General features: G+C 51.4%; 1 protein-coding gene across 6 annotated transcripts in view; it reads left to right on the plus strand.

The window, feature by feature from the left end:
- The window catches only part of P2RY6 (pyrimidinergic receptor P2Y6), a 53,371-nt gene extending 26,276 nt beyond the window's left edge, over nt 1-27,095 (plus strand). For 4 of the 6 annotated variants that reach the window (XM_033405669.2, XM_049714274.1, XM_033405671.2 and 1 more), the window contains one exon: nt 23,218-27,095. In XM_033405669.2, coding sequence (XP_033261560.1) covers nt 23,252-24,238 — 987 coding nt within the window. In that variant the 5' untranslated portion in view covers nt 23,218-23,251 and the 3' untranslated portion in view covers nt 24,239-27,095. Of the gene's footprint in view, nt 1-16,956; nt 19,489-21,486; nt 21,843-23,217 lie in introns of those variants that run through there. The other 2 variants (XM_033405670.2, XM_033405672.2) reach the window with 2 other exon arrangements.
- The last annotated feature ends 885 nt before the right edge of the window (nt 27,096-27,980 follow it).

The raw sequence follows: 27,980 nt of genomic DNA on the forward strand, positions 1-27,980 counted from the left end.
GCCCACCCATTGCAGCAGAGACACGTCAAGACTCTCAGGAAACTGTGTCTCCAGGGCCCTCCCCAATGACACCCACACCCCACCCCTCTTGTCCCGGGGCCATTTCCCCATTTGTCTCTGAAATGGGTTTCTATTTCAGTCTGGGGTGGGGATTTGCTGGCCCAGCTCTGACTGTTCCTTTCTGACTGTTGGCACATCTGGTGAGGGCCAGTGCCTTGGCCTGAACATGTGGAGGTATCTTCCTGTTCCCCCTGCCCCAGGGCCAGCCCTGTCATTAACAGCTCCCATGCGAGGGCAGGCCTGTGCGAGATGCAGCTGTGGGTCTGTGGAGATGGCCTAGGCTGGGTCAGTGGCATCTGTGCCCAGCCCTGTGCTGGATGCCAGGGACCTAGAGGCGAGTAGATCCAGTCCTTCGCTTAGAGAACTCATGGGCAGAGTACTGAAGCCTGGGTGGGTTAAGTCTGTAGTAGTGGGGGCAGAGCCTGGCATCCTGACTCCCAGGGCAGTGCTCAATTTTGTGGCCTGGAACAGACTGGGGGTTGTTCTGTGGCCCCAGGAGAGAGCCTACCTGTGGCGTCTGAGGGGCAGATCTCAGCTCAAAGGGATGACATTGTCTCTGTCGAGCCCGGAGGAGGAGAATCAGCCACTCATTCATTCAGAAGTTCCCGGCGGGCCTTCCGTTGGGGGACAGGGTGGGGGTGGAGGGCACAGGGAAAAGGAATCAGATGTTAAAATCAGAGCTGGGTTTGAACCCAGGCGCCAGCATTTGCTGGCTGTGTGATTTCAGAAAAGTTATTTAACTTCTTGGAATCTCAATTTCCCCATTTGTGAAATGGGGTACTAGAACCTGCCTGGCCAGCTCATGGAGCGGATAAAATAAGATAGTGCGCATTACTTGTAGGTTCTTAGGAAGGTTTAGTTCACTTCCCTCCTCACCCTGGAGAGCCCTTCATGAGGGAGGAGATATTCCTTTAGGCAGCAGCTAGTATGATGATTGAGGCAAGAGACGAAACTTGTAAGGGGTCACAGTGAACCCTCCAGGCTGAGCAACATTCACATTATGGTGCACAGCCTCATTTCTCATGTCACAAAAGGGAAATAGAGACACAGAGAGGCTGATGTTTGAGGCAGCCTAAAACACCTCTGCTGTAGAAAGTTGCTTCAATAAAAGAGATAATAGATTAAAATCTGAACAGTCCCCAGCCTAGGTCTCCTGACCAAGCTGGAAACCTCCCTGTCAGACTCTCAAACTTATTAAGATTCACCGAGGACCTACTTTATGCCAGGCCCACACCATGGCTTTATTACAGATTTATCTTTATAATAACAGCAACAGCCATGAAAGGTTAATACTGTAAGCCACATTTAGTAAGTGGGGAAACTGAGACTCAGAGTTTTGCATAACTTGCTCAAGGTCATACAGCTAATAGAAGCTGAGGGAGGATTCAAAACCAGGACAGTCCGGCCCTGAAACCCATGGCTCTCCTACTCCATGGGGTACTTGGTCCACAAAAGACGTCAGGCCTCCGATCAGAAATACATATACCAAAAAGGTAAAATATAAATGACAACATAAAAAAGGAGTAATTAGGGAAATGTAAATCAAAATCACAATATGATACCATTTTATACCCATTAGGATGGCAGTAAGGAAAAAGACGGACAATAACAAGTGTCGGTGAGGATTTGGAGAAATTGGAACTCTCATATGTTGTTGGTGGGAATGTAAATTAGTGCAGCCACTTTGGAAGACTTTGTCAGTTCCTCAGAAAGTTGAACATAGAGTGACCACATGACTCAGCAGTTCTATTCTTAGGTATGTACCCAAGAAAATTGAAAGCATACATCCACATGAAAACTTGTATGCAGATGTTCATAGCCATGTTATTCATAATAGCCAAAAACTGGAAACTACCTAAATGTTCATCAGTTGATGAATGGGTAAACAAAATGTGGTATATCCATACAATGGGATAGTATTCAGCCACGAAAATGAAATGCTGATCCATGCTACAACCTGAATGAACCTTGAAGACATTATGCTAAGTGAAGTAAGCCAGTAACAAAATCATGCTTATTATATGATTTCATTTATGTGAAACATCCAGAATGGGCAAATCTATATATACAGAAAGTAGATAAGTAACTTCCACAAGATGGAAGGAGAGATGAATAAGGAGTAACTACTAATGGGTACAGGATTTCTTTTGTGGTAATGAAAATGTTCTGAAATTATATAGTTGGGATTAATGTTGCACGATCTTAAAAGTATACTAAAAACCGGGCTTCCCTAATGGCGCAGTGGTTGAGAGTCCACCTGCTGACGCAGGGGACACGGGTCCGTGCCCTGGTCTGGGAGGATCCCACATGCCGCGGAGCGGCTGGGCCCGTGAGCCATGGCCGCTGAGCCTGCGCGTCCGGAGCCTGTGCTCCTCAACGGGAGAGGCCACAGCAGTGAGAGGCCCGCGTATCACCAAAAAAAAAAAAAAAAAGTATACTAAAAACCTTTGAACTGTACACTTTGAAAGGGTGAATTTTATGGTAGTTGAATTACATCTTAATTTAGAAAACAACAGGAGCAGGAATATACAGTTAAAAAGAAGTTGAAACTAACATGGGGCCTACAGTAGGAGGTCAGGGAAACTCAACTGTGTGCTTCCTGGCAGCTGGAGCGAACAGGGAGGAACAGCCTCCAAGAGGAGGAAAGTGCAGCACCTTAGGGAAACCAGCTCTTCCAGGGTGTAGCTCTAGGGCAAGATTCCCACAAGCCTGAGTTGGCTATCATAATGAATTGTCAAAAACACGAATTTCCTTTATCTCCTACCTGAGATTCTGATGCAGATAGCATCAAGAACTGTGAAGGGCATGAGATTGTACCACACTTACAGGCTACTAAATTAGCCTAGTACAGTTTCATGGAGGCTGGCAGAAGACCTAAGACTCCTGGTTAGAGACAAAGAACTCTGTTCCTCACATCAGTAGTAGCAGGGAGAATACCAGTGTTAGCACTGGTTCCTCAAGCCCCAATTCCCACAGGGTAATGTAAAGGCCAGATAATACCTGCCCATGCAATGCCTTTCATTACAAGGGAAGAACCTAGACCTGAGGCAACTCACATCCTTTATAATGGGCAGTGAGCCTACTTGACCTTTGCCCTAAAGGAAGACATTATTTTTGTCATACCAGACAGCCAGCAAAACTGCCTTGTGCTCCAAAGGGAGACACTGTCACTCTCTTCCAAGTCTGTTTGCTATGCAAACACTGTTGAAAAGATGGTCTAGAACAAAGGCTGTCTCTGCTTAATAGACTTGCCAAAATCTGAGAGACCCATGGAGAATTATCTCCCGACACATAGGTGTAATGGTCAGGGCTGTTTTTGTTTGTGTTTTATTGTGGTACAATATACATAACATAAAATTTACCCTTTTAATCATTTTATTTATTTACTTACTTATTTTCATTTATTTATTTTTGGCTGTGTCGGGTCTTCGTTGCTGCTTGCGGGCTTTGTCTAGTTGCCACGAGCTGGAGCTACTCTTCATTGGGGTGCGCGGGCTTCTCTTTGGGGTGCGCGGGCTTCTCTTTGCTGCAGAGCACGGGCTCTAGGCGCGCGGGCTTCAGTAGTTGTGGCACGTGGACTCAGTAGTTGTGGTTTGCGGGCTCTAGAGCGCAGGCTCGGTAGTTGTGGCGCACGGGCTTAGTTGCTCCGTGGCAGGACAAGGGCTCGAACCCACGTCCCCTGCACCGTCAGGCGGATTCTTAACCACTGCGCCACCAGGGAAGTCCCTTTAATCATTTTTTAGTGGGAAAATATATATAACATAATATGAACTGTTTTTACTCACAACACTTCTGACACCAAATGTGTGCAGTTTTCTCCTCCTAACACCAACCAATTCTTTTTTTTTAAATTGAAGTATAGTTGATTTACAGTGTTGTGTTAGTTTCTGCTGTACAGCAAAGTGAATCAGTTATACATATATCTACTCTTTTTTAGATTTTTTTCCCATATAGGTCATTACAGAGTATTGAGTAGAGTTCCCTGTGTAATACAGTAGGTCCTTATTAGTTATCTGTTTTATATGTAGTATTAGTAACACCAACCAATTCTGACACCAACTCTGAGAGTAAGCCTGGACCCGTTAGGTTAAGGGCTCAGTTGTCTCCCCCACCCACTGCCCCAATTCAGATGTCAGTCACTCGTCCCAGGCCTCCTGTACTTCCGACGGGCTATAAATCAGGAGTTCCCATGACCCCTCCTAAGGTTCCATAGTTCACTAGAATGGCCCACAGGACCTAGGAAAGCCCTTTAACTATAACGAGATTATTATAAAGGATACAACTCAGGAACAGCCAATGGAAGAGATGCATAGGGCAAGGTAAGAGGCGAGAAACATCCGTCCCTCTCTGGGTGGGTCATCCTCCCAGCACCTTGATGTGTTCACCAACCTAGAAGCTCTCAGAACACTGTTGTTTAGGGTATTTTTTTATGGAGGCTTCATTTTGGAGGCATGATTGATTACATCATTGGCCATTGGTGATTGAATGCAATCTCTAGTCCCTCCCCCCTCCCTGGAGTTTAGGGGGTGGAGCTGAAAGTTCTAAGCTTCTAATCAAGGTTTGTTCTTTCTGGCAACCCGCCCCCATCCTGAAGTTCTCTATTCTCTAGGTGCCTGCCAAGAGTCAACTTGTTAACAAAAGTTGCTCCTATCATTCAGGAAATTCCAAGGGATTTAGGAGCTCTATGTGAGGAACCAGGGGCAAAGATAAAATATATATTTCTTATGCCATACATAAAACATTTTAACCTTTTTTGAATGTACAATTCAGCGGCATTAAGCACATTCACATTTTTGTATAACCGTCACCACTATCCAAATCCAGAATTATTTTATCTCCAAATGAAACACTGTACCCATTAAACAATAACTCCCCATTTCTCTCTCCCCAACCCCAGGTGACCACTATTCTGCTTTCTGTCTCTATGAATTTGACTATTTCAGGTACCTCATATAAGTGGCATCATACAATATTTGTCCTTCTGTATCTGGCTTATTTCACTTAGCATAATGTTTTCAAGGTTCATCCATGTTATAGCATGTGTCCGAATTTCCTTCCTTTTTTGAGGCTGAATAATATTCCATTGTATATATATACCACCGTTTGTTTATCCATTCTTCCATCCGTGGACACTTAGGTTGTTTCTACCTTTAAGCTATTGTAAATAATGCTGTTAGGAACATTGGCATTTATATAAATATCTGTTTGAATCTCTGCTTTCAATTCTTTTCACCTAGAAGTGAAGCTGCTGGATCTTTTAGTATATCTATGTTTGTTTTGTTTGTGAGGAACTGCCATACTGTTTTTCATAGCAACTGCACCATTTTACATTCCCAGCAGGAACGCACAAGGGTTCCAATATCTCCCCATCCTTACCAACACTTGTTATTTAATGCTTTTTCTTATAATAGCCATCCTGATGAGTGTGAGGTGGTATCTCATGATAGTTTTGGTTTGCATTTCCCTACCGATTAGTGATGTTGAGCATCTTTTCCTGTGCTTATTAGCCATTTGGATATATTCTTTGGAGAGTGTCTATTCAAGTCTTTTGCCAATTTTTGAATTGGTTTCTTTGTTGTTGTTGAGTTGTAAGAGTTCTTTATATATTCTGGATATTAATCCCATATCAGATGTGTGATTTACAAATATTTTTCTCCCATTCTTTGAGTTGCCTTTTTACTCTGTTGATGGTGTCCTTTGATACTCAAAAGTTTTTAGTTTTGATGGAATCCAATTTAGTTTTTCTTTTGTTGCCTGTGCTTTTGGTGTCATATTGGTCAGGTCTGTTTTGATTGCACACAACAAATGCAACTAATTTGGGCAAGAACGGTGTTAGTGAATGTAAAGGAAAATTCAAAAGTAGACCTAGATCAGACATGGTTAGATTCAGCAATTACAGTGATGCCATCAGCAGTCTCTCTTTTTGTATCATTTCTCCTGATTTTCTACTGGCTTCCTACATTCTCATCCAAGTTCTTTCCAGAAGCACCAGGCTTCCATGGCCCTCATGGCTAATAATCCTGGGAGAGAAACTTTCACGCTGGTTCCACCAAAATCCTGGGGTAGACTCTAATTGGTTCCCCCTGAACCAGTCACTGGTAAGGGGTCTGGATAGATGCTCTGATTGATCAGCTCTGGCTCAGGTGTCCACCTTGAATGAACAAGATTACCATGGAATGGAGGACAGGGCTCCCTATAGGCAGAGATGCTTGACAGGCAAACTCCTCCCCAGAAGGGGTCTAGGAATCTGATAGACAGCTGGGGTTGGGAGGCTGTGTTTGAAAGGACATGCCTCATCTCAGATTTCCCATGGGGGCTACTGGAAGTAGAGAGAATCCTTTTAGTTGGTTCCTGAAGACTTCCTGGAGGAGGCAATGTTTATGGGACCCTGTGATTAGTGAGCAGGTAAGCCTAAGCAAGCTGGGTCCCAGGCAGGTTGAGCAGAGCAATGGAGGGGCTGGATCTCCCTGCCACCTGAGAACCTCCCTACCCCAGCCCTTACTGTAGGAGCTAAGAATATAGACTCTGTAGCCGCACTGCCTGGGTTCATAGCCCAGTAGCCACTCCTTCTACCTGTGCTACCTCAGGCAAGTCAGCTAACCTCTCTGTGCCTTGGTTTCCCCACTTGAGGTATAAAATGAAGATAATACCAGTCTAATCTCACAGGGTCATTATGAGGATTAAATGGAGTATTGTGTATCTGGCACCCAGTAAGGGTTCAGTGCTTGTATCATTATTATTATAAGTTTGAGCCTCTTTTCTGACCACATTTGCTGGTATACTGGCTGCTCCAGCTGTGTTCACCATCCTTCAGTGTGCCTCATCCAGCCTCTGCCCTTGCTGTTTTCTCTGCCTGAAATGACCTTTGCCTCTGTGCGCACTTGGCCATTTCATTGCTACCTCCTCTACCGAGCCTTTCCGGCCTGCAGAACCATCGCTCCCTGTCTAGGCTCCCACAGGGCTCTGGAGCAGGATGTCTGCCTCAGACTGTGGGTCTTCAGATACATGTCCCTTGTCTAGGCTGAGCTCCCGAGGGCAGGACCTGGGTCTCCTGTGCCATTGAGTTCCCAGCAGGAGCCTGCCAGCTGCAGTGTGGGGAGAGGGCAATCCAGGGGCAAAAACAGCACTGACTGGGCTGCAAAGGAGAGCACAGCTGGTCTCAGGAAGTGAAAGTAGCTCAGGGCCTAGTGGGTTGTGTGTGAGGGGCAGGCCTTAGTGCTGAGAACAGAGGGGTCGTCAGGGCCCCGGCTTGCCCTAAGCCATAAAGTGCTTAGGCAGGGGAGTGAAGAAGTTAGGTTTTTGCTGAGCAAGGATCTCTCTAACTGCAGAAAGGGGATGCATTGCCTGCATAGAAGACACAGAGCATGAAGTGGCTGCTGACTGGGTTGAGGCAGGGACCACAGGATGAGAGGAGGGGACAGTGTGACAGGTGTAAAGATGGAGAACGAACAGGGCTTGGTAATTAATTTGAAGTGGGGCCTCAGGTTTCCCATCGGGGAAATGCGATGAGCACTGACCACTTTAACCAGTTAGTAACGCCGTCTCTGTCGTGCAATCCCATCCCCTCCCCACAGTCCATCCCCTCCCCTGGGTAGGGTCCAGGTCAAGTGCAAGGCCAGACGCTGAGGGGGCTTGGTCAAGTCTGCAAGCGCCAGGGACCAGAGCTGGGCGTCCTTACCAAGCCCACCCTGGGAGAGCTTGTGGGGCTGAGGCACAGCTCGGCTGAGCTGTGCTGATGGGATCATTTGTCCCCTCAGGCAGGGTGGGGCCTGGGCTCCTCTGGCAAAGGAGGGACCAGCCCAGACCCTCAGTTCCTGGGAGCAGATGGTTCCTCCCTGTTTTGTCCTCCTCAGCCATGCCTTCCAGCGGCTGGAATGGAAGAGAAGCGCCTTGGGAACGGTGCTGGGCACAAGGGCAGGCCCAGGGCCAGATGCTGGTGCCACAGGCATTCCACCCTCACCAGCTGAGTGTCCTTAGGAATCATGAATCCAATTGCGCAGCAGCAGGGCTGAGGCTAGGACCCAAGGATTCTGTCTCCCACACCTGACATCCATCCCAAGACCCAGAGAGCTGTGTTTATCTCGGGAGCCGGATGCCTCTCTTCTCTGGGCCTCAGTTTCCTCAGCTGCTAAATGGGTGTGAAGGAGAGGAGAGAACTCGGGAAGGCCCCCCTCCCCAGTCTGAGACGGGAGGGCCTACGCAGCCCAGGCAGTTGGAACAAGTCATCCTTCCAGACTCCTCTGAGTCTCCATCTACCAAAGCCACACCCTTGCTTCCCCTGGAGAGGAGGGTCAGACTAATGCAGCAGGCTTGGGAACAGGTTCAGGGGTAGAAGACCCCTGTAGACTCTACAAGGCTGTAGACCAGCCTTCCAGCTGCTCTGGGCCTTGGCTTTTCATCTGTGTTCTGAGAACCTGACCCCTCCAATCTGTCTTTCTAGCATGATGGCCGTCAAGGCTGGTGGAGGGGTGTGCAGAGGAGGGGTGAGAGGCTGCCGTGAGCCAGGCATTCGAGGCCCCTGATTTGGCCCTACCACCAGCTGGCCCTGCAGCCTCCCTGTCCCAGCCACTTCAGGCTACTGTCTCTGACCTGAACTCTAACCACATCCAATCCATCCTCCATCCAGCAGCACAAGGAACCTCCTAAATCTCAACTCTGCTCACCCCCTGCCCTGCTTCACAAACCATCGAGGGCTCCTTGGCTGACGCCCACCACGCAGAGGCCAAATCTGTAGCCTGGCATTTGGGTGAGGCCTGTTGGGACCTAGCTCTGTTGACCTCTCTGCCTCACCTCCTGCAAACACGAACACTTGCAGATACCCGTGCCCTCATATCTCTAGCAGGTCTGTCTGTGGGGAACAACACCCTCCGCTTCTTTGTCCACAGTCCATCAAAGAATCACTTCCTCCAGGGAGCCTTCCTTGATAACCCAGGCAAGAATGGGGGCCTCCTTTGTCTTCCCAGAGACCCCCTCATCTGTCTTTCCCACCAGCTGAGGCTTTTCAAGGACGAGGTCCAAAGCCCAGTGAAGTCCCTGCACATTTTAAGGCTCCCTGCAAACGCATGGGAAATGAACGAATGAGTGAATAAGTGAGTGAGTGAGTGGGTAAATAAGCAGAGACTGAAAGTGAGGCCATTTCTAAGCTGGTCTGTGATAAAATTATGAGTGATAATAAAAGCCCCACTGAGTGAATACCTGCTTGCACCAGATTCTGGGCTGGGCGTTCTAGATCATTCCTGCATTTGAGCCCCAACAGTACTGTGAGATGGGTATGGTTATCTCTATTTTATGATGAAGGGCACTAAAGCTCAGAGAGCTAGAGTCACTGCTTATAAGCTGCAGAGCCAGGGTGGAAACCAGGTCTGCCAAGTACCGAGATCTGCAGAGGGAGCAGAGGGGTGCGGATGCCAGGAATGGACATTGGGCTCTCACTGACCTGGACCCCACCCAGGGGTAGGGGTAGGTTGCGGAGAGTGTATGGGACTGACTTGGAGAATTAGAATAATGGGCTTGAAGGATTCTGGGTTTTCCAGGGAGCTCTGAGGAGAGACCCATTCGGGAGTGGATCCTCGTATTTTGGATGATCAGGAGTGATGCGGGGGATAGCTGGGCGAGCTTTGTGCCTCCCACCCACACCTGCCCCATGATCGACAGCCCATCCTATTCTGTGATACAGACAATTGATGTTTTCTCAAACCCATATCATGAGCTATGCAGAGGTATCAGTCGTCTCACCTACCCCCTCCACAATCGCCCAGTTCCCACCTAAACAGATGTTCTGGAGGTGCCATGCCTATCCCGAGCTCCATCCCAAATTCTCAGCAGAGTCCAGGCCTTTTTCTGGAAGCCACAGAGGTGGCTCCCCTCCCCCAGTCCTGCACCAGCCTCAGCAGGGGCGACGTCAAACAGAAGTGGCTTGTTTTTTTCCAAAAGTCTCTTGCATCAAGGTCACTTCTGAGATTGAGATTTGCTTATGATGGAGCTCAGACAGTCACAGGCTCCCAGCCTCACCTAGAAGGACAGGGTGCCCAACGCTCTCCCCTGAGCTGGGCCCAAAGACTCCCTGCTCTACCCTGCCCTCGGGTAGGGGTGTGAGAAATGGGGGCAAGGAGGGAGGAAGTAGAGGCAGAGCAGCAAGGACTCTTTCAGAAGCTTGATTGTGAAGGGAGGAAGAAGACACAGCTGGAGAGGCACAGGGTCAAGGAAGAGGTGCTGCTAAGGTGAGAGGTGAGGATGGAAAGTGTTGTGGGCTGAGGGGTGGAGCTGGCAGGGGGTGGGCATCCACACAGGAGGAGGTGGCCTCAGGCATAGGAGGAATGAGGAGAGAGGGAAGCAAGCTTGGATTTATTTAGATGGCCAGGAAGTTGAAGGGGGGCCCCTCGGAAAGGCCTTCCTGCGCTCTGAAGTATGAGTTGAGGGCTATTGGGATTGAGGGTAGGCCTGACAAGAAAGATAGGGCAAAGTCTTGGACAAGAAGGGAGAGGGGCCGCTCTGGGACAGGTGCAAGTTTGGGAGCCCAGCCAAGTGGGGTGGCAACCAGTTTGTGGGGCCTCAGGGCCCTGGACTGGGTCACATTCCTCCATCCACACTCAGCTCTGTAGTGCAGGGCTGAGCAGGCTGCTGGTACCAGGAATGAGGGATACAAATGGATGAGCTGTGTTCTCAGGAGTCTGGGGTCCTGGGGTGGAGGTCCAGGCTGGCAAAGGAAGGGAGAGGGGCCAAGAAGATGCTGGCCCAGGGTGCTGGGGGCCTCCAAATCAGAGGCCCTGGTGCAAAGGGAGAGATGGTGTGCAGGCTTGGAGGCTGGAGGCTCTTGGGGGCAAGCAGGGCCAGTGTAGGGGTTTGGGGAGATGGAGACCTTGGACAGGGCAGGAGGGAGAGGCAGGCAGTCCAGGCCCACCAGGCCATGTCCTGTTCACCCTTCTCAGCTGGGACTGCTCATAGCCTGAATCTCACACACACAGCCAGTTAGAGGCAGCCCCACAGGTCTCTATCGGCCCCTAATCTCCAATAAACACATGTTGCAAGTACCAACTGCAGCTTGCGATAAAACACAGCCTTGAGACAAGTCCCCTATGCCCCCAGTCAGATTTCTGTCCCTATATCTTCTCTGTTCTCAAGCTACCCCTAGAAATTCATCTATCGATCCATCCATCCATCCATCCATCCATCCATCCATCCATCCATCCATCCAACAAATACTTTATAGAGTACCTACTATGTGTCAGGCACCATCCTAGGCATTGGGGTTGCAGTAGTGAAGAAAACATGAAAACCCCTGCCCTGGTGGAGTTTATGTTCTAGTGGGAGGAGGCAGACAATAAGCAAACAAATAAAATAATACATTTAAATATGGGACATGCTTCCCTGTCCAATAAACCATTGATGTCTCAAAAAAAAAAAAGAAAGAAAGAAAAGAAAAAGATGATACATGCTAAGGAGAAAAATACAGCAGAGGCGGAGGCGCGTGTGTGCTAGTGGGAGGTTGCAATTTTCACTAGAGTGGAGGGGGAGGGCCTCACCCTGAAGATGTTTTTTGAGTGACCACCTGAAGGGGATGAGGTCCGTCCTGTGTTTTTCATACACACTCCACACACAAAAACGTGCTCCGTGGCAGGACCCCCTGTGCCACCCGCTGACCCCTCCACATGACACCCTGAGCCTGGCAGCTGCCCTGACTTTGATCTATTCCCCCCAGGCCACCTCTCAGATGCCCACAATGTGCTGCTCCTCCCACACTGGGTTGGCCACACATGGGGGCCCCAGTGCCACATGGCTGACATCTGAAGGTGAGGGAAGAGGCCATGCCCCCCTCACAGCCCCCAGGCAGGGAATGAGACAGGACGGAGGAAAAGGGCTTTGTCCTCGGTTTGGAAATGGTTATGGCCTCCTGGCCTCATGCCTGGTTTCTGGGCTCCGCTACTAGGTTCCCTGGGCCTGGACGTGACTGGACTTGCTCATGGGAATGAAGACCAGCTGATGAATGGGACAGTCTCTGCAGGATGTCCTAGGGGGTTGAGGGCAGCCAAGTTCTGGGGCCCCAGAGGCAGGTTGGACTACAGAACAGAAGCAGTGATGGGGCAGCTCTCAGGGCTTGCTATGGCAAAGCATATGTCTCACTGAGCTTTCTCAAGGTGGAATTCAGTGGCCTGGGAGAGAAGGGGTGAGCTCCCTGTCATGGGAAATATGTGAGCAGGGGCCAGACAAGCCTATCGAAGAGGCTTCAGGGAGCTTCCCTTCTCTGAGGGGTTGTGGAGAGCTCTGGGTCAGATGCTCTTAAGGCCTCTCTGGCCCGAGGATCCAGATCTCAGAGCCTTGTCATTGACCCGGGGCTCTGGGGTCCAGTTGAGTCTCTTGTGTCTGCCAGGTGGGCTCAGCTACCAGAGATGGTCAGAGCAGGGTGAAGGCAGAGGGCTGCCTTCTGTGGGCAGTGAGGGGTCTTCTGAGATTTTCTCTGCACCTAAACCTTGCCTGTGAGAGCTGTGGACATGGTTGCCTACCTTTGGGGCTTCAGTGTCTGTCTGTGAAATGCGTAGGACCATGATCCACAGTAAACACTCAGGCAGTGTTGGTGGCCTGCCCTTCCTGAGGGTCAGGGGCTGGGGGACACGAGAAGTCTCAGAGGTGCTATTCCTGTAGCCGTGACCTTCATTCCCCCTGACGCTTATTCTACGTCATCCGCCAAGCCAAAAATTTGCTTTGCTTTATTTTGTTTTATTTTGCCAGGCAGCACCAAGGACAGAGCCCTGAGGCTCATCTGTACAGACGGGGTCCACTCATTCGACATTTCCCAGTGTCTCTTGGGAGCCGGAGCCTGTGCTGGTCTCTGGGACCACAAAGGGAAAGCAGACCTTGTCCCAAATTCCTGACAAAGAGAAGGGAGGGAGTCTGGCTGACATCGCCCCTTGGGCTGTTCTTTTCTGCCCTGACGCCCAGTCCCCATTCCTTTGTCCTGTCTCAGGACACTGTGTTCCCGAGACACAGGGTGGCATGGTGGATTTACTGTGTACTTTGGGGAAGCTCCTGATCTCTCTGGCCTCAATTTTCCTGTAGGGAAATGTCATCTCTCTTCCTGAGCATGAACTTTATCATTATTCAGAGCCGTGTCTTAGTCCTGGCTCACCGCTGACACACTGTGTCGCCTTGGGCAAGACACCAGCCTTCTCGAAGCCCATTTCCTTGTCTGTGAAATGGGGATAAACAGGCCACCACACAGGGCTAGGAGTGAAAGAGATCCTGCCGCAAAAGCACTTAGCTCAGTGGATGGCACTTGCTGGGTAGCCAAGGAACTGTAGCAGTGAAGTTGTTCAGAAAAATGAGGCTTGTGGAGGTGAAATGACTGCCCCAGGATCACACAGCAAGTGGGTGATGGATCTAGGGCTAGACCCTGGATTTCTAGCTTTCTAGTTGCCTTCTCAGGAGCTACTGGGATGACACAGTGGTTACCCTGGAAGCTGATGGAAGAGGGGCTCTCCCCATGGAAAGTGAATTGGGGAGCTTCCCTGGCTGCCCCATGGAAGCCAGGCTTGACCTGACAGTCCCTCAGTCCCTACCTGCCCCTCTGCTGGTGACCTCCAGGTTCATTGCCAGTTCCAGCCTCCACTGCGTGGATATTAGGGTTCTGAGGCCAAAGCTGTAAAGATGGGCTGTTGAAAGCAGAAAGGGGAGGAATGGGGGCACAGGACTATAGGCAGGACTCCTGATTTCAAGTGACAATCCTAGGCCAAACAGATTGAGGCAAAAAGGGAATTTGTTAGCTCATGCCTTCAAAAAGTCCAGTGAAAGGTAAAGCTTCAGGTACAGCTGGAAGCAGGTGCTCAATGGTGTTCTCAGGAACCTGCGTGTTCCCACCTCTCAACTCTGCCATCCCTTGGCTTTATTTTGGACAGTCTCCTCCCTGGTGGTAGTATCTTCAGTTCGTAGGACAGTTAGCCTGGCTGCAGCAGCTCCAGACTTACGTCCTACCAGCTTTGCAAACTCAGTGGGAAACCTGTCTCCTTCCCAGTGTTCCAACAAAAGCTCCAGAATTTGAGGCGCCCAGTGAAGGTTGCCCATCCACCCCTGAGCTAGTTACAGGGCTTGAGGAGCCCACTCTTGTTTCATTGGCAGACCTAGGTCACCACAGGCCTACCTCTCCCAGATCCTCAAGACTCCAGGAGAGGAACTTCCCTGGCGGTCAGGTGGTTAAGACTCCGTGCTTCCACTGCAGGGGGAGAAGTTTTGACCCCTGGTCAGGTTGGGGAACTAAGATCCCATATGCCATGCAGCATGGCCAAAAAGTTAAAAAAAAAAAAAAGACTCCAGGAGAGGAAGGAAGGGAGGCCATCATCATGAAGGGGGTCTGGGAATTGGGTGGGAGAAATGACAGAGGAACAATGATGGCCTGCAGGACAGGACAGAGAACTGGACCCAGGCCATCTCTTCCCCAGCGGACTGGAGCCTGGTTATCTGGGAGGATGGGCGGGTTTTGAAGGCACCAATGGAGGCTGTCAGCCAACTGTACTCCTTGCAACTAAACAGCAGGGTCTTTCTTGAAGGGGGATCCAAATGGCACACCTCCATGGGGAGATTTAAAAAATGGGACAGCCTGGGGCTCCAGGCAAGGAACCCTCTCACACTAGCTCCAGGGAAGGGGGTTTGTTGAAAGGTCCTGGGATCTCCCAGGACCCTGGGTGGGAGCTGCTACAGCCCCATGGGCATGGACTTGGAAAGCTGGCCATTATGGACTCTCCTGCTGACAGGGGCTGCCCTGTCACAGCTGTTCTCTGGGACCCTGTGCTCTGTCCCACAGTTCCTCACCCCGAGGCTGACCTGTGACTTCTCAGCCCTGGGCCCACCAGGTCACCGTGATCTCAGACCTCCTTATACACATGCCTAAGAGAGAACCTCTTGCTAACTTCGCCAGGCCTCAGCTTCCTCATCTGCAAAGTGGGAATTGTAACTGTGAAGAGTAAATGAGATATGGCATGTGAAGTATATTTTTTTAATAAATTTATTTATTTATTATTTTTATTTTTGGCTGCACTGGGTCTTTGTCACTGTGCGCGGGCTTTCTCTAGTTGCAGCAAGTGGGGGCTGCTCTTCATTGCGGTGCGTGGGCTTCTCATTGTGGTTGCTTCTCTTGTTGCAGAGCATGGGCTCTAGGCACGTGGGCTTCAGTAGTTGTGGCACGTGGACTTAGTAGTTGTGGCCTGCGGGCTCTAGAGCGCAGGCTCAGTTGTTGTGGTGCACGGGCTTAGTTGCTCCGCAGCATGTGGGATCTTCCCGGACCAGGGCTCGAACCCGTGTCCCCTGCATTGGCAGGTGGATGCTTAACCACTGCGCCACCAGGGAAGTCCCCATATGAAGTATTTTTGCACAGTAAAAACATCTGTCCAGATTGTGATGGGGATTACATGAGCTCACAGATGGGCAACTGGGGCCTGTGCATAGTAGAGCCACAGGAGATGCAAGTTTCCTCTTTGCTCAACCTGTGGAGGCCAGAGAAAAACTGGCAGGTTCGACCCCTGGTCAGGTCGGGGAACTAAGATCCCATATGCCATGCAGCATGGCCAAAAAGTTTTCAAAAAAAGGGAGTGATGGCGTGCAGGCTCAGAGGCTGGGGGCTCTGCAGCCTCAACCCCCAAATTCCCCAAGGCTGCAGCTTCCCCTTCCTTGTACTCAAAATGACTGTTTCAGTTCCAGCTTGAACTTCCTCCTGTTGAGCAGGAGGCAAGAAGGGGAAGTGGAAAAAGAAAAGAGAAATCAAGTCTCCCTGTGCCTGCTTTAGTGGACAGCCTGCTTTAGTGGACAGCCTGACACCACAGGTGAGACCGAAACTCCTCCAGGAGTTCCCTGGGTGCCTCCCTGGGGCACCCTGTTCCCTGGGTGCCTGGGAGGCACTGGTCTCAGGAATCTAGCCGTTTTTCTGGTGGCACCTCAGGCACAGAGAGGGTAGGTGGCTCACCCTGGGTCACACAGCAAGTCGGTGATGCATCCCGGCCTGTCTGACTCCTCAGAGGAAGGAAGCCTGGTCTTGATCTCTGTCATCCTGTGCCCTTGCTGCTAAGCTTAGAAGCAAGGGGCAGACAAGGGGGTTTCCAGGTCTTGTTACCCAGAAGGCAGTCAGGCCAAGGTTAGGAGGTCTCTTCCCACATCCAGCCTGGTCTGAGTTGGTTCCTGGCCAGCTGGCAGGCGATGGCTCAGACTTCCAGCTGCTGCCTCTGGTAGTCAGGCCTCTTCATCCCTTCCAGATAAGAGGGCCTTGGGGCGGGGTTTGGGATGGAGTGAGGCTGCCAAGTCATCTAAAGGGGTATCCTGAGACCACAGGATCCAAGCAGCCCAAGGAGCTTCAACCCCTATCCGTTCTTCCTTATGTCTAAACTTAATTGCTTCTGCTATAGGCAGAAACAAACCCTATGCGCTGTTGCCTGAATTGAAAAAAGGAAATGGCAGAGGTTGTCCTCTCTGTGGGGTGAGGGATTTCAGTGTTTCCGCTGAAGGTGTGCCTGGAGTGGAGATGGATGGTGAAAGCTTGGTGTCAGGGAGACACTCCCCAGGCCTCTCCCTCAGCCAGATAGGGCTCAGCACTGGCGCTACGCCCTGCCCATGTCCCCAGTGGCTCCTGAGAGCCCAGGTGAGGGATCTGAGAACAAGGCTTGAGCTTATCCAGGCATAAATGGGAGAAAGGCTGGGGAGTGGGTCAGGAGGCACTGAGGTGGGGAACCCATCCCTGAGGTTGCTCAGTGCCAGCCGCAGAGGGGAGGACCCTGCGGTCTGGAGACCTGCCCCCAGCCCTCATCTTAGGGCTGCTGTCGGAAGGCGCGAGGCTGGCCATCCTGAGCAATCTCCTGGCGCCATCTCACGGCCAAAGGCCCTGAGTGCAGGGAAGACACTCCCCGGGGAATTCTCTGGCTTGACCATCTAAGCATGGATTTGGGGGCAACAATGGGGAAGGTGGCTGTAGAGTGAGGAGGACCTTGTTGAAATGCCACCAGTCTCGCACACCTTGGGAAACTCACTAGCCTTCCTTCCTCGAAAAAATGGAGAGAATAATCTCAACCACTACCAGCCCAGAACTGCAGATAAAACATCTGGCACAGGGAAGGCACTTACGTGAAGGACACCTGGCGCTGAGGACTCGGAAATCAGTGGAGGCTGGGGTGGACTGAGGGAGCCCAAAGTGGGGCCTGGAATTGATTCATTCAGTTAACAAATGTCTGGGAATTCCCTGGTTGTCTAGTGGTTAGGACTCTGCACTTTCACTGCCTAAGGGCCCAAGTTCAATCCCTGATCCTGCAAGCCGCGCAGTGCGGCAAAAAACAAAAAACAAAAGACCATTTATTGAGTATTTATGGTGTACCAGGGCCGCTCACATACATGGTTTCAGTTTATTCTTACAACAGCCTATGTAGTAGGGTACCAATGATCACTCTCATTTTACAGATTAGAAAACTACAAGGAAGGATAAGTGAGATTATTTAGAGAAGATGAGTGAGAGCATCCCAGGCAGAGGAAACAGCATGTGATAGGTCCAAGGGCTGGAAAGCCTGGTGGGGAAGGCTGAGGCTGGGCTGGGAGCCCTGGCAGGCTTGGGAGCAAAGCAGTGGCACCTGGGCTCTGCTTGAGGTTTTAGGACAGGCCACCCCCGTCAGGCTTCCCATCTTGTCCCCTCTTCGCACAACTCATCCCATGCTCTGGCTGCAATATTTATTCTTCATTTCTCGCACAGGGTAGACTCGTTCCCTACCTCTGTGCCTCCTGCCTGGGATGCCCCCTTCATTCTTTTTATGTGTCCAAGTCACCCCAGCCCTGTAAAGCCCAGCAGCAGACATGCCTTCTCCAGGAGCCCCTCCAGGTGTACCCATGACCCCTAAGACCTGAGCTCTCCCTTCAGGGCCCCATCCAGATGGCAGGAACTGAGACCCAAGCCCTACGCTGGGGCTGACCTCTTCAGCAAGTCCTCGGACCTGCTCCCATTCTTGGGACAGACACCCCGGTGGGGGTGACCACAGGAGGTTGTCCTGGGAACCCAGCAGAGAACTGGCTGCTGGGATGAAGGCCAGGCCTCCTTGCCCTCCTGAGCCCTAGCACAGCGTAAATCAGACCAGGAGGTCCACACTCTGAGCAGGCACAAGCGACCTCCTAGCACAGACTTGAATAAGCAGTAGGTGACCAATCTATGCACAACTGACCAAGTGCTTACCAGCAGTTCAAACCTGAATTTTCTCAGTTTGTTCCAAACTTTGGCCCCACCTCGGTTCCTCAATCCCCTTGCCTGTAAAATGGGTTTGGGGGTGAGATCGGTGCTTATACCTTACAAGGTAGAAAGAGTCCTCCCTCCCTTTGGCAGGTCACCCTCACAACACACTGGTGGCCAGTATGACCACATTGTACTGAGGGGGGTCAGAGAGGGGGAGGGGCTTGTCCAGAGTCACAAAGTGAGTAGGTACCAAGGTAGAACAAGAACCTGGGCCTCACACTCCCTGGGCAGTGACCTTTTCCTGTACCATTCTGTCCCTATTTGCCTCAGCTACTCCAAATGAAAGCCCACCTCCTCCAGGTCAGCCCCTGAGTACTCTCTCCACCACTGGAGCTGCCCCCCTTGGGACAGCAAGGAGCCACATCTCCTCCTCTGGTTGTCCTAACAGCTCTGAGTCCTGGTGCGGTGGTGCGGAGGGGCCTGGGAAGGGCTTGGCACAGGCAGGGAGAATGCACCCAGGTGAGTTCTCAGGCATCACCTCTATCCCCACAACCCACACCCCTCACTCCCAGGGAGCTCTGGGCCTGCAGTGTCCAGAAACAGTGACTGCTAAGTGGGGAAATGTGGGAAGATCACGCTTGTGGAAAAAAGGAGAGAGGGAAGGAGGGAGGGAGAAGGTGGCTGGATAAGTGAGTGCATAAGTGGATTGCCACAGAGAAGAATGGACAGGTCGGTGAATGAGCTACTGAGTGGATGAAGAAAGGAGGGATGGATGGAGGAGTGACTAGGAAAACGGCTCTGGGTATTATAGCTAAAGAGAGACCAACAGTTCTTTAATCACCAAACTACCCATCTGATAGATGGATAGACTGAGAGAGGGCTGAGGAGAAAGGAAGCTGCTGGGTCTGTGGGGCTGGCCTTAGAGCAGCAGCCTCTGGTCCTCCCCCACCTCTGTCTGCCTCTTCATCACCCGCTTTCGTCTGCTGGGGTGGGGATGTTTCCAGGAAGAAGATCTTTTCTCTGCCTCCTCACTCCTTAGATTCAGTTTCCGCTAGGCATTGGTGTTGAGGGTGATGCGGCGGGGGGAGGCCCCCGCAGGGCCTATTTCAATCGGAGACAGCCCTGCCAGGAAACAGAGGAAGCTGCCCTGTCGGAGGTGTTACAGCCTGGGCTCAGGGCATGTCTGGCCTCCCCTTGACCTAACACACTTGGGGCCGCCAAGGCGCTTCAGGGACAGGAGGCTGCATGTAAGTGTTGGCACATCTCGGGGCCGTGGGCCAGGGTGGGTGGGGGAGGGGGGCAGGCAGGCTGGGTCCAGCGCTGACCTAAAGGAGGTCCACAGATTTGGGAGGTGGGCAGAGAGGAAGGGACTCCACCCAACTGGGGGATCAGAAAAGACAGAAGTAAGATTAGATCTGGAGCTTGATGGACACTTAGGGTTTTGACAAACAGAGGTGGGTTAAATGGCATTTTGTGTGACGGGAACAGCAAAAATGGGGAAACCCGAGAGGAAGTCTGGATCTCTGGCCATGAATGGCCGTGTGTCTTGAGAACAGTGTGGCAAGAGAGGAAGGGGCAGAGTGAAGTACGTCATCTGGGGTACTTCAGATGAGGCTGGAGGGCTCGGCAGGGAGCTTGACTGTCAGGACAAGAGTTTGAGCTTTTCTTCAAAGGGCAGAGGGATACAGGGAAGGATGTAGTCAGAGCCACCAGCTAGAAAGCCCTCCACCGCAGGCAGAGCAGCTGGAGCCCAGGAAGAGGCTGGGGTCTGAGCTGGTCCAGGGCACAGGGCCCAAGAGTGAGTGACAGGTGTGGGAACTGGAAGGAGTGTCAGCTGCTGCCCAGAGGCAGGGACGACACGAGCCCTCCCTGGGACCAGCTCTTGCCGGGAAGTGGGAGAACAGCTCACCACTCCTAGGTCCTCAGAAGGCGAGTGGATCAGGAAGCCAGTGTGACCTTTCCTGGAGCAGACCTGAAGGCTTGCCTGGATCCCCTAGAGCAGCCCCTGCCTCCTTCCGGGAGGGCCCCTCTCGCCAGGGAGCGCGAGGCAGAAAACACCTGGAAACTGCAGTCGCCTGAGGCAGAGGGCTCTCTCTCGGGGTGGTGTCCAAGGGCGACAGACCTCCCCAAAGGGCGGGGGGGCGCAGCACAATTCCTTCCACCTGCTCTCCATCCTCACCATAACCTTCTGTCCTAGCACGCTGCTCTCCTCTCAGGCCCTGCCTGCGCCCTCTTCCTCCTCACCTGGGCCCCCCCCCCAGGGGCCTCACACCCCTCTCCATCCATGGAAATCTTCCTCAACCACCAGGGACTTGCTCCATCTTTCATCCTCCTCTGAAAAGTTTCTTCCATCCCGTGGCTCACACTGGTCTCCCCCCTCAGACTAGCATATGTATGTGTATATGAATGTGTGTATGTGTATGCATATATCTGTATATGTATCTATCTACATCTACATCTGTACACTATGCCACATGCAATGAGCAAGTAGCGAGTACCCATTAAATGTTTGGCGTGTGAAAACAAAGAGTGAATGCATGAATGAAAGAATGGCTGGAACAAACAAATGAAGAGATGAATGAACTTTCTCTTGCCTGTACTAATCTTGGCTTCTTGGTGACAATGGGGGGACTGCTGTGCCTCCTCCTCTGGCCTCTACCTCATGCTTAACTGCTTAGCTGGGTGCCCAGCACTCCTGCACATGGACAGGAAGAATCTTTGATAATTGAAGTGTTGTAGCATGTGGGTTACAGACTAGAAATTCCAAACATCATCATTTTGCAGTTGCCCCGAATCTGGGTAAACTATTTTCATCAAAATCAAATTTTAAGTTGGGAGAAATTAGTTTGAGGAGTTATGTTTTGCTCTAATTAACTTCTAAAAATCTCATAACTTTATTTAGCAGGTATATTCACATTAAGAATAGCTCACCTTGTACCAGGGGGTAAGGGGTGTGGGAGGAATAAATTGGGAGATTGGGATTGACATATACACACTACTACATGTAAAATAGATAACTAATAAGAACCTACTGTATAGCACAGGGAACTCTACTCAATACTCTGTAATGGCCTATATGGGAATAGAATCTAAAAAAAGAGTGGATATATGTATATGTACAACTGATTCGCTTTGCTGTACCCCTGAAACTAACACAACATTGTAAATCAACTATACTCCAATTTAAAAAAAGAAAAAACGAATAGCTCACCTTACCCTGTGCTAGGCACTGATCCTCACAACTACCCTGTGCTAGGCACTGATCCTCACAACAACCCTATGAGGCAGGTACTATATTGTCCCCTTTTATAGGTGTGGAAGCCGAGCATAGGGGTTCGGTAACGGGCCTAAGGCCGCTAAGCTTACGTGGGATTTGAACATGGGCATCTGGACCAGAGCCCTTATACGCAGCTTCAACCCTCTGTCACCTTCTGAGTGCATTTGCAGGACTTCATGTTTTTTTCTGGGCCTCAGTTTTTCCCATCTGTAAAATAGGGAGAGGGGGTGATTTGACTCACTATCCCAAAGGCTTCCAGGACCATTGGATTTAAGTTGTGAATTCTCTCTGGACACCAGTAAATATGGAAATGCCAGTTGGGAGGTGAGTATCAATAAGTCAGACTGATCCCACCAGGGAAACTCTTGAGGCATTTGTGCTGCTGGCTCCCCCAAAACCTAGCTTGAAGGGATGAGTGGACAGATAAGGTGTAGGATACAATGGCATGGCATGGCATTTATTAAGCACCTACTGAATATCAGGTCTATGACAGTTTTACTGATAAGGACACAGGCCCAGAAAAGGCAAGCAACCTCCCCTTTGTAGAACAGCATAGAAGTAGGGGAGCCAGCATTTGAACCTGGCCTGCCTAGCTCTGAAGCTAGATTTATAACCTCTATACTTCATGTCCATGGGTCACACTAAGTTGCCTCCTCTTAGTCAGTTGGGTTCTGGTTCTGGCTCTGCTTCTAACTCACTAAGATTGAGCGGTCAGTGCCCCTCACTCTGCCTGGATTTCCCTCTCTGTAAAGTAGCTGTGGAGTTGGTTGGTCCCTCAGCCATTTGCCTTCGGGGGAAGCGGTTTTCACTCTTGCCACCAGGGGGCGCTGTGGCCCTAGTGGCTCAGCCAGACACGCCTTTGTAGCCAAAAGTCCCGTGGAAGGATTTAGGGAACTCCTAAATCACCTCCTTCCCCCATTCTACAGATAGGAAGACTGCAGCCAAAAGAACGACCATGGCTTTGGAAGGTGGAGTCCAGGCTGAGGAGGTGGGCACTGTCCTTAGCTCAGAAGTGTGGACATTCTACTCATGCTGATTAATTAATTACCAGGGCCTTCCCTGCCCTGGGCCCCAATTTTGGGCTCTCAGACACAGAGAGGCACCAGACCTGGCACTTCTCCTCAGGAGCTTCGCAGTCTGTGGGGAAGAGATAGACAAGCAGGCCCACCATGACCACAATCTCCAAACTCCAGGGAGCCCAGGGAAGCCCTGCATAGCATGATTTAGTGCCTCTAACCTTATGGCATCCTGACATATGACATATAACCTTATGACATCCTGAGGTGGGTACATCAATCCCCCATTTTTCAGATGGGAAAACTGAGACTCAGATAAGGTACATCATATCACTCGCTCAAGTTCACACAGCTAGTAAGTAGCAGAGTTGGGATTCAAACCAAAGTCTGTCAATCTTCACTTACAGAGGAGACATTTGACTAGGGTTTTGAAGGATGAATAGAAGTTCACCAAGAATGTTGGTAGGAAGTGAATATTACAGCAAGAAAGTGGATTGGATTTCTCCCAAGCTTGAGCTTTATCGTATTCCAGGTTTCCTTAAAGTGAGGGCTGTGGAGGGCTTCCGTGGGGTGGTGAGTATCAGAGATGGTTCAGGTGGGGAGATCAAGGCCCAGAGAGGGACAGGGGCCTACTGGGTGGTCAATGAGTGTGGCCACTGACAGATTGTATGTTGCTTCCCCAGCATCTCTGAATGTAGGAAGTCCAGTTGAACAGCCATGGAATGGGACAATGACACAGGCCAGGCCCTGGGCTTGCCGCCCACCACCTGCGTCTACCAAGAGAACTTCAAGCGGTTACTGCTGCCGCCCGTGTACTCGGTGGTGCTGGCAGCCGGCCTGCCACTGAACGCCTGCGTCATTGCCCAGATTTGCACATCCCGCCGGGCCCTGACCCGCACGGCCGTGTACACCCTGAACTTGGCCCTGGCGGACCTGCTGTATGCCTGCTCCCTGCCCCTGCTCATCTACAACTATGCCCAAGGTGACCACTGGCCCTTCGGAGACCTCGCCTGCCGCCTGGTCCGCTTCCTCTTCTACGCCAACCTACACGGCAGCATCCTCTTTCTTACCTGCATCAGCTTCCAGCGTTACCTAGGCATCTGCCATCCTCTGGCCCCCTGGCACAAGCGTGGGGGCCGCCGGGCTGCCTGGCTAGTGTGTGGGGCTGTATGGCTGGCCGTGACGACCCAGTGCCTGCCCACAGCCCTCTTTGCTGCCACAGGCATCCAGCGTAACCGCACAGTCTGCTATGACCTGAGCCCACCTGCCCTGGCCACCCACTACATGCCCTATGGCATGGCCCTCACAGTCATCGGCTTCCTGCTGCCCTTTGTTGCCCTGCTGGCCTGCTACTGCTGCCTGGCCCGTCGTCTGTGCCGCCAGGACGGCCCAGCAGGGCCTGTGGCCCGGGAGCGGCGCAGCAAGGCAGCCCGCATGGCTGTGGTGGTGGCAGCTGCCTTTGCCATCAGCTTCCTGCCTTTCCACATCACCAAGACAGCCTACCTGGCGGTGCGCTCTACGCCTGGCCTCCCCTGCCCTGTGCTGGAGGCCTTCGCGGCCGCCTACAAGGGCACACGGCCCTTCGCCAGTGCCAACAGCGTGCTGGACCCCATCCTCTTCTACTTTACCCAGAAGAAGTTCCGCCGGCGGCCACATGAGCTGCTACAGAAACTCACAGCCAAGTGGCAGCGACAGGGTCGCTGAGTCCACTGGGGCAGGACACGTGGAGTCTGGGCAACCATTGTGTTTGCCACTGTGGCTGGGGCATCAAAAGCTCCACCAGCCCCAAACCATGCAGAGAATTAGAGCTTAGCTCAGCTGGGCATAGAGTGAGACCCCCCCGACCCCAAAACTTCACCAGCAACTATTTATTAAGCCCTTTTTCTGAACCAGGCCCTGTGGGTACAGAGAGAGACAAGCCTGGGCCTGGTTCTCCAGAAGGTCTCAAGAAGCCATGGAGAGTTGGGGAGAGAGTTAAGCTGCTCACAAAAATATAGTACGGCATGTACTGTAACTGAGGAGTATGCTGCATACTTTGGAGTCACCAATAAAGGGAGTAAGAGAAGATGGGAGGGGTAAGTGAGAGCTGCTGGGAAGGGCCATTTGAGCTGGGTTTTGAGGGATGAATATGAGATCTCTGGGGGATGTACTGTGTTCCATTCATTCATTTGGTCCTCTCTGCTCCTTGTCCTCATCTCCACACACTCCCGCCCCACCCCCACTCACTACTCCTCCATTCCTTATTCCCTCCTCCCAGATCTCAGTTTTCCTCCTGTGGAACAATGTGGCCAGCCCATGGCTGCTAGTATGCCACACAGACCCAGTACTGGCAGAACCAGCCATGGCAAAGGGAGCCTTCCACCTTAGAAGGTTAGAGCGGAGAGAGGAAAGGGCAGAGGGACAAGGCAGGGAGGGGAAGGACTGTACAACTTCTTCAGCATTTTTCTTTTAGCCCTGCCTAATCTCCAAGGCTCTTCAGCCAAGGAGGGCTCTGCAGGAGTTAAACTCCACAGTAATGTTGAGGTGTGCTTGCAGCTGGTAGAGGAAGGGGGAAAACCAGGCCCCGGCCCATCTTGGGAATCCATTGAAAGTGTCCTTGCTGGAGAGGCTGACAATTTGGACAGAAGGCAGTTTGATTCTTTGGGTCACAGCGAGGTAGATGTGTGGGGACATCAGAAGACAGACTAGTTCTTAGTCCCCATATAGTGCAATGCTGTGCCAAGCAGTCCAGGTGTTACCCATCTTGCATCTGAGACCAGGCTCTTCAGCTGCCTGTCACGGGGGAGTAAGAGACGGGGGAGCAGAAGGCAGAGGGCCTCCGCCAACAGCCCAGGCTGAGCGCGGCAGCCAGTCCCAGATGACTGTCCCAGCAGGATGCCAAGAACTGCGACCCCTTGGTTACTTTTCCAAGAGTGGAAATTGTGGGCCGCAGGTAAATTCCATTCCCAGCTTCCCTTGCAAGGCAGAATAGCATAAAGGGTTCAGACCCCAGAACCAGTTCACCTGGGTGTGTATCCTGGGTCTATCATTTCTAGCTGTGTTACTCTGGGGAAGTTATTTAACCTCTTCATACCTTAACTTCCATAACTGTAAAGTGGGAGTAATAATGGTACCTATTTTGTAAAGTTGTTGTGAGGATTAAATTAACTAATATGTGCGAAGCACTTAGAACAACGCCTGGAACATAGTAGGCATGCAATGAATGTTACTGTTATAATGGTTTCGCCTTTTGCTCACACAAGTTCCTCTAGGGTCTGTCTCTAGGAATAGGCATAGGAGGTTTCTAAACAAGGAGCTTTAAGCAGGGGAGATTGCAAGGGTTTTTCTTCCTCCTTTAGCTAGGAGGCAGCTAGTCTTTTAAGAAAAAAAAATTCAGCACACTTTTTTGAGAATAAGAGCCATAATCCATGAGCCCCATCTGTTCCTATAAGAAGGAAAAAAATCATTTATTACATGCCAGGACCAGGGAGGGATTCCAAGCACCATTTGAGGGGCTTGAATTCCTCCTTCCCTTTCCCCTCCTTTTGTTCTTTTCCTCTTCCTCACCGCCCTTCTCCCTTCTCACTTTAACCCAGAGCACTCTCAGTGATGGAGGGGCAGGGCAGGGGTGGGGGGCTTACTCTGGGAAGGTCTGCTTGCTGGCATGGGGACAGAGACGACACAGACAGGGGTGGAGTGCAGTGAGGGGCAGGAGAAACCAAAGGGGTTGCAGAAGACTTCCTGGGGGAAGGAGCGGTGCAGCTGGGTCTTAAAGGATAGATGTAATTACACTGAAGGAAAAAGGGTAAGGGTGTTCCCTGGTGCAGGGAACAGCACAAACAAAGGCATGGAGGCTGCTGGAGGAAGGATAGGCGGGGCTGTGGCCTGATATAAAGCTGGAGGGTTAGCAGGGCTAGAGAGGAAAAGGCTGCCGGCCAGGAAAGCACTGGGGAGCCAGAAGGACAGTAGTGGCCATAGGCCGGGCTCTGTGCATTCTGGGAACCATGCAACGTGTGGTATACTCATTTTCTCATTTAATCCTTATAACACCTTATAATGGGGAAGCTGAGACCCGGATGTGGGAACTGACTTACCAAGGTCACACAGCCTTTCTCTAACCCAGATACTAGATCCTCCCCTGCTTCACCCTCCCTTCGCTCCCCTTTCCTTTCTTCACCTGACTTCCAAGTGCCCACCTGCCCCACCCAGTCCTAGTAACTGGGGACCCCTAGGAAGTTGTGCCAACCACAATGTCAATTCTCTTTTAGTTAGGCACAGTCTCCTAGGATGAAAACTTCATTTCCTAGCCTCTCTTGCAGCTAGGTATGGCCAGATAAATTACTCCTGGTCCATGGGATATAAGCCAAATGCCCTAAGGCAGTTTAATATGGGAGGAGGGAATGTCTTTAAGAGACAGGTGGTGTCTGGCCTCCCTTCCCTTCTTGTTGCTTACATTGTGACATCACAGCTGGAGCACCATCTTGGAACATGAAAAGCAGCTTGCGTTTCTGACCATTCCAGTTTGGGGTCACCTAAATCCAGACTTTTGCATGAGAGAGAAATAAATGTCTACCTTTTTTAAGCCACCAGTTTTTGAGGCCTTTGTTACCCACAGCCAGAACTAATCCCTTTACTCAGTATGCCTACTGAGATGGTGGACCTCGGTGGAGGCCAGGCAGTGTCATGGACTGGAAGGGGGACAAGGTCCAGCCTGGTGTGGAGGGCTGAGGCCTCCACCTAAGTAGGAGCTAGGAGTCAACAGGGTCTGGAGACACCAGGAAGGCTTCTTAGAAGAGTGGCAAAGCCTGGGGAGTGCTCATCCCACTTTTGGCTTGAAGCTGAGGGAGTGGTTGGGCTTCCTGAGGAAGAGAGTAAGAAGAGAGGGCCTGGATAGAGTCCTGGGAACTCTAGCATCAGGGCGCTGGGAAGGAGGAGGAGCCGGAGAGGTAGAGGGTCAAAGCCTGGGGTTTCGGAATGATGGTGGCATGATGGCGCAGTGGAGGTAGGTGAGTCAAGGAGCAGCTGGAGGGGAGGAAGTGGAGATGCTGGGTGGGGAAGAAGAGAGAGAGGAAGATTCCAAAGGAGGCCAGGCCCAGTGAAGGAGCTTCCAAGACAGGAAACCCGTGAGTGTTGGCTGCTGGAAGTTGATGACAGGGAGTCAGAGGGGCAGGGCCAAGATGGGGGAGCCAGAGAGTCAGGAAACAGGGTTTGTCTCAGGAGACTTCCATGCCAAGCAGGAAAAGCCCAGGGTCACTGGATCTGTCCTAGCGAGGATGCTGCTGGCTCCTCCCTCCAGCTCAGACCCAGCCCAACCCTCAGAATCCAAGGGCTGGGGGTGCAGACAAGGAAACAGTTCATCCAGCAAACAACATTTATTGAGCACCTACTGTATGCCAAGCATCATGCTGAGCATTGGGTCCCTGCCCTCAGTGAGCTCTAGTCTGATGGAGGATGGCAATAATGAAAT

This window comes from Orcinus orca, chromosome 8, assembly GCF_937001465.1.
Source record: "Orcinus orca chromosome 8, mOrcOrc1.1, whole genome shotgun sequence".
NCBI lineage: Eukaryota > Metazoa > Chordata > Mammalia > Artiodactyla > Delphinidae > Orcinus > Orcinus orca.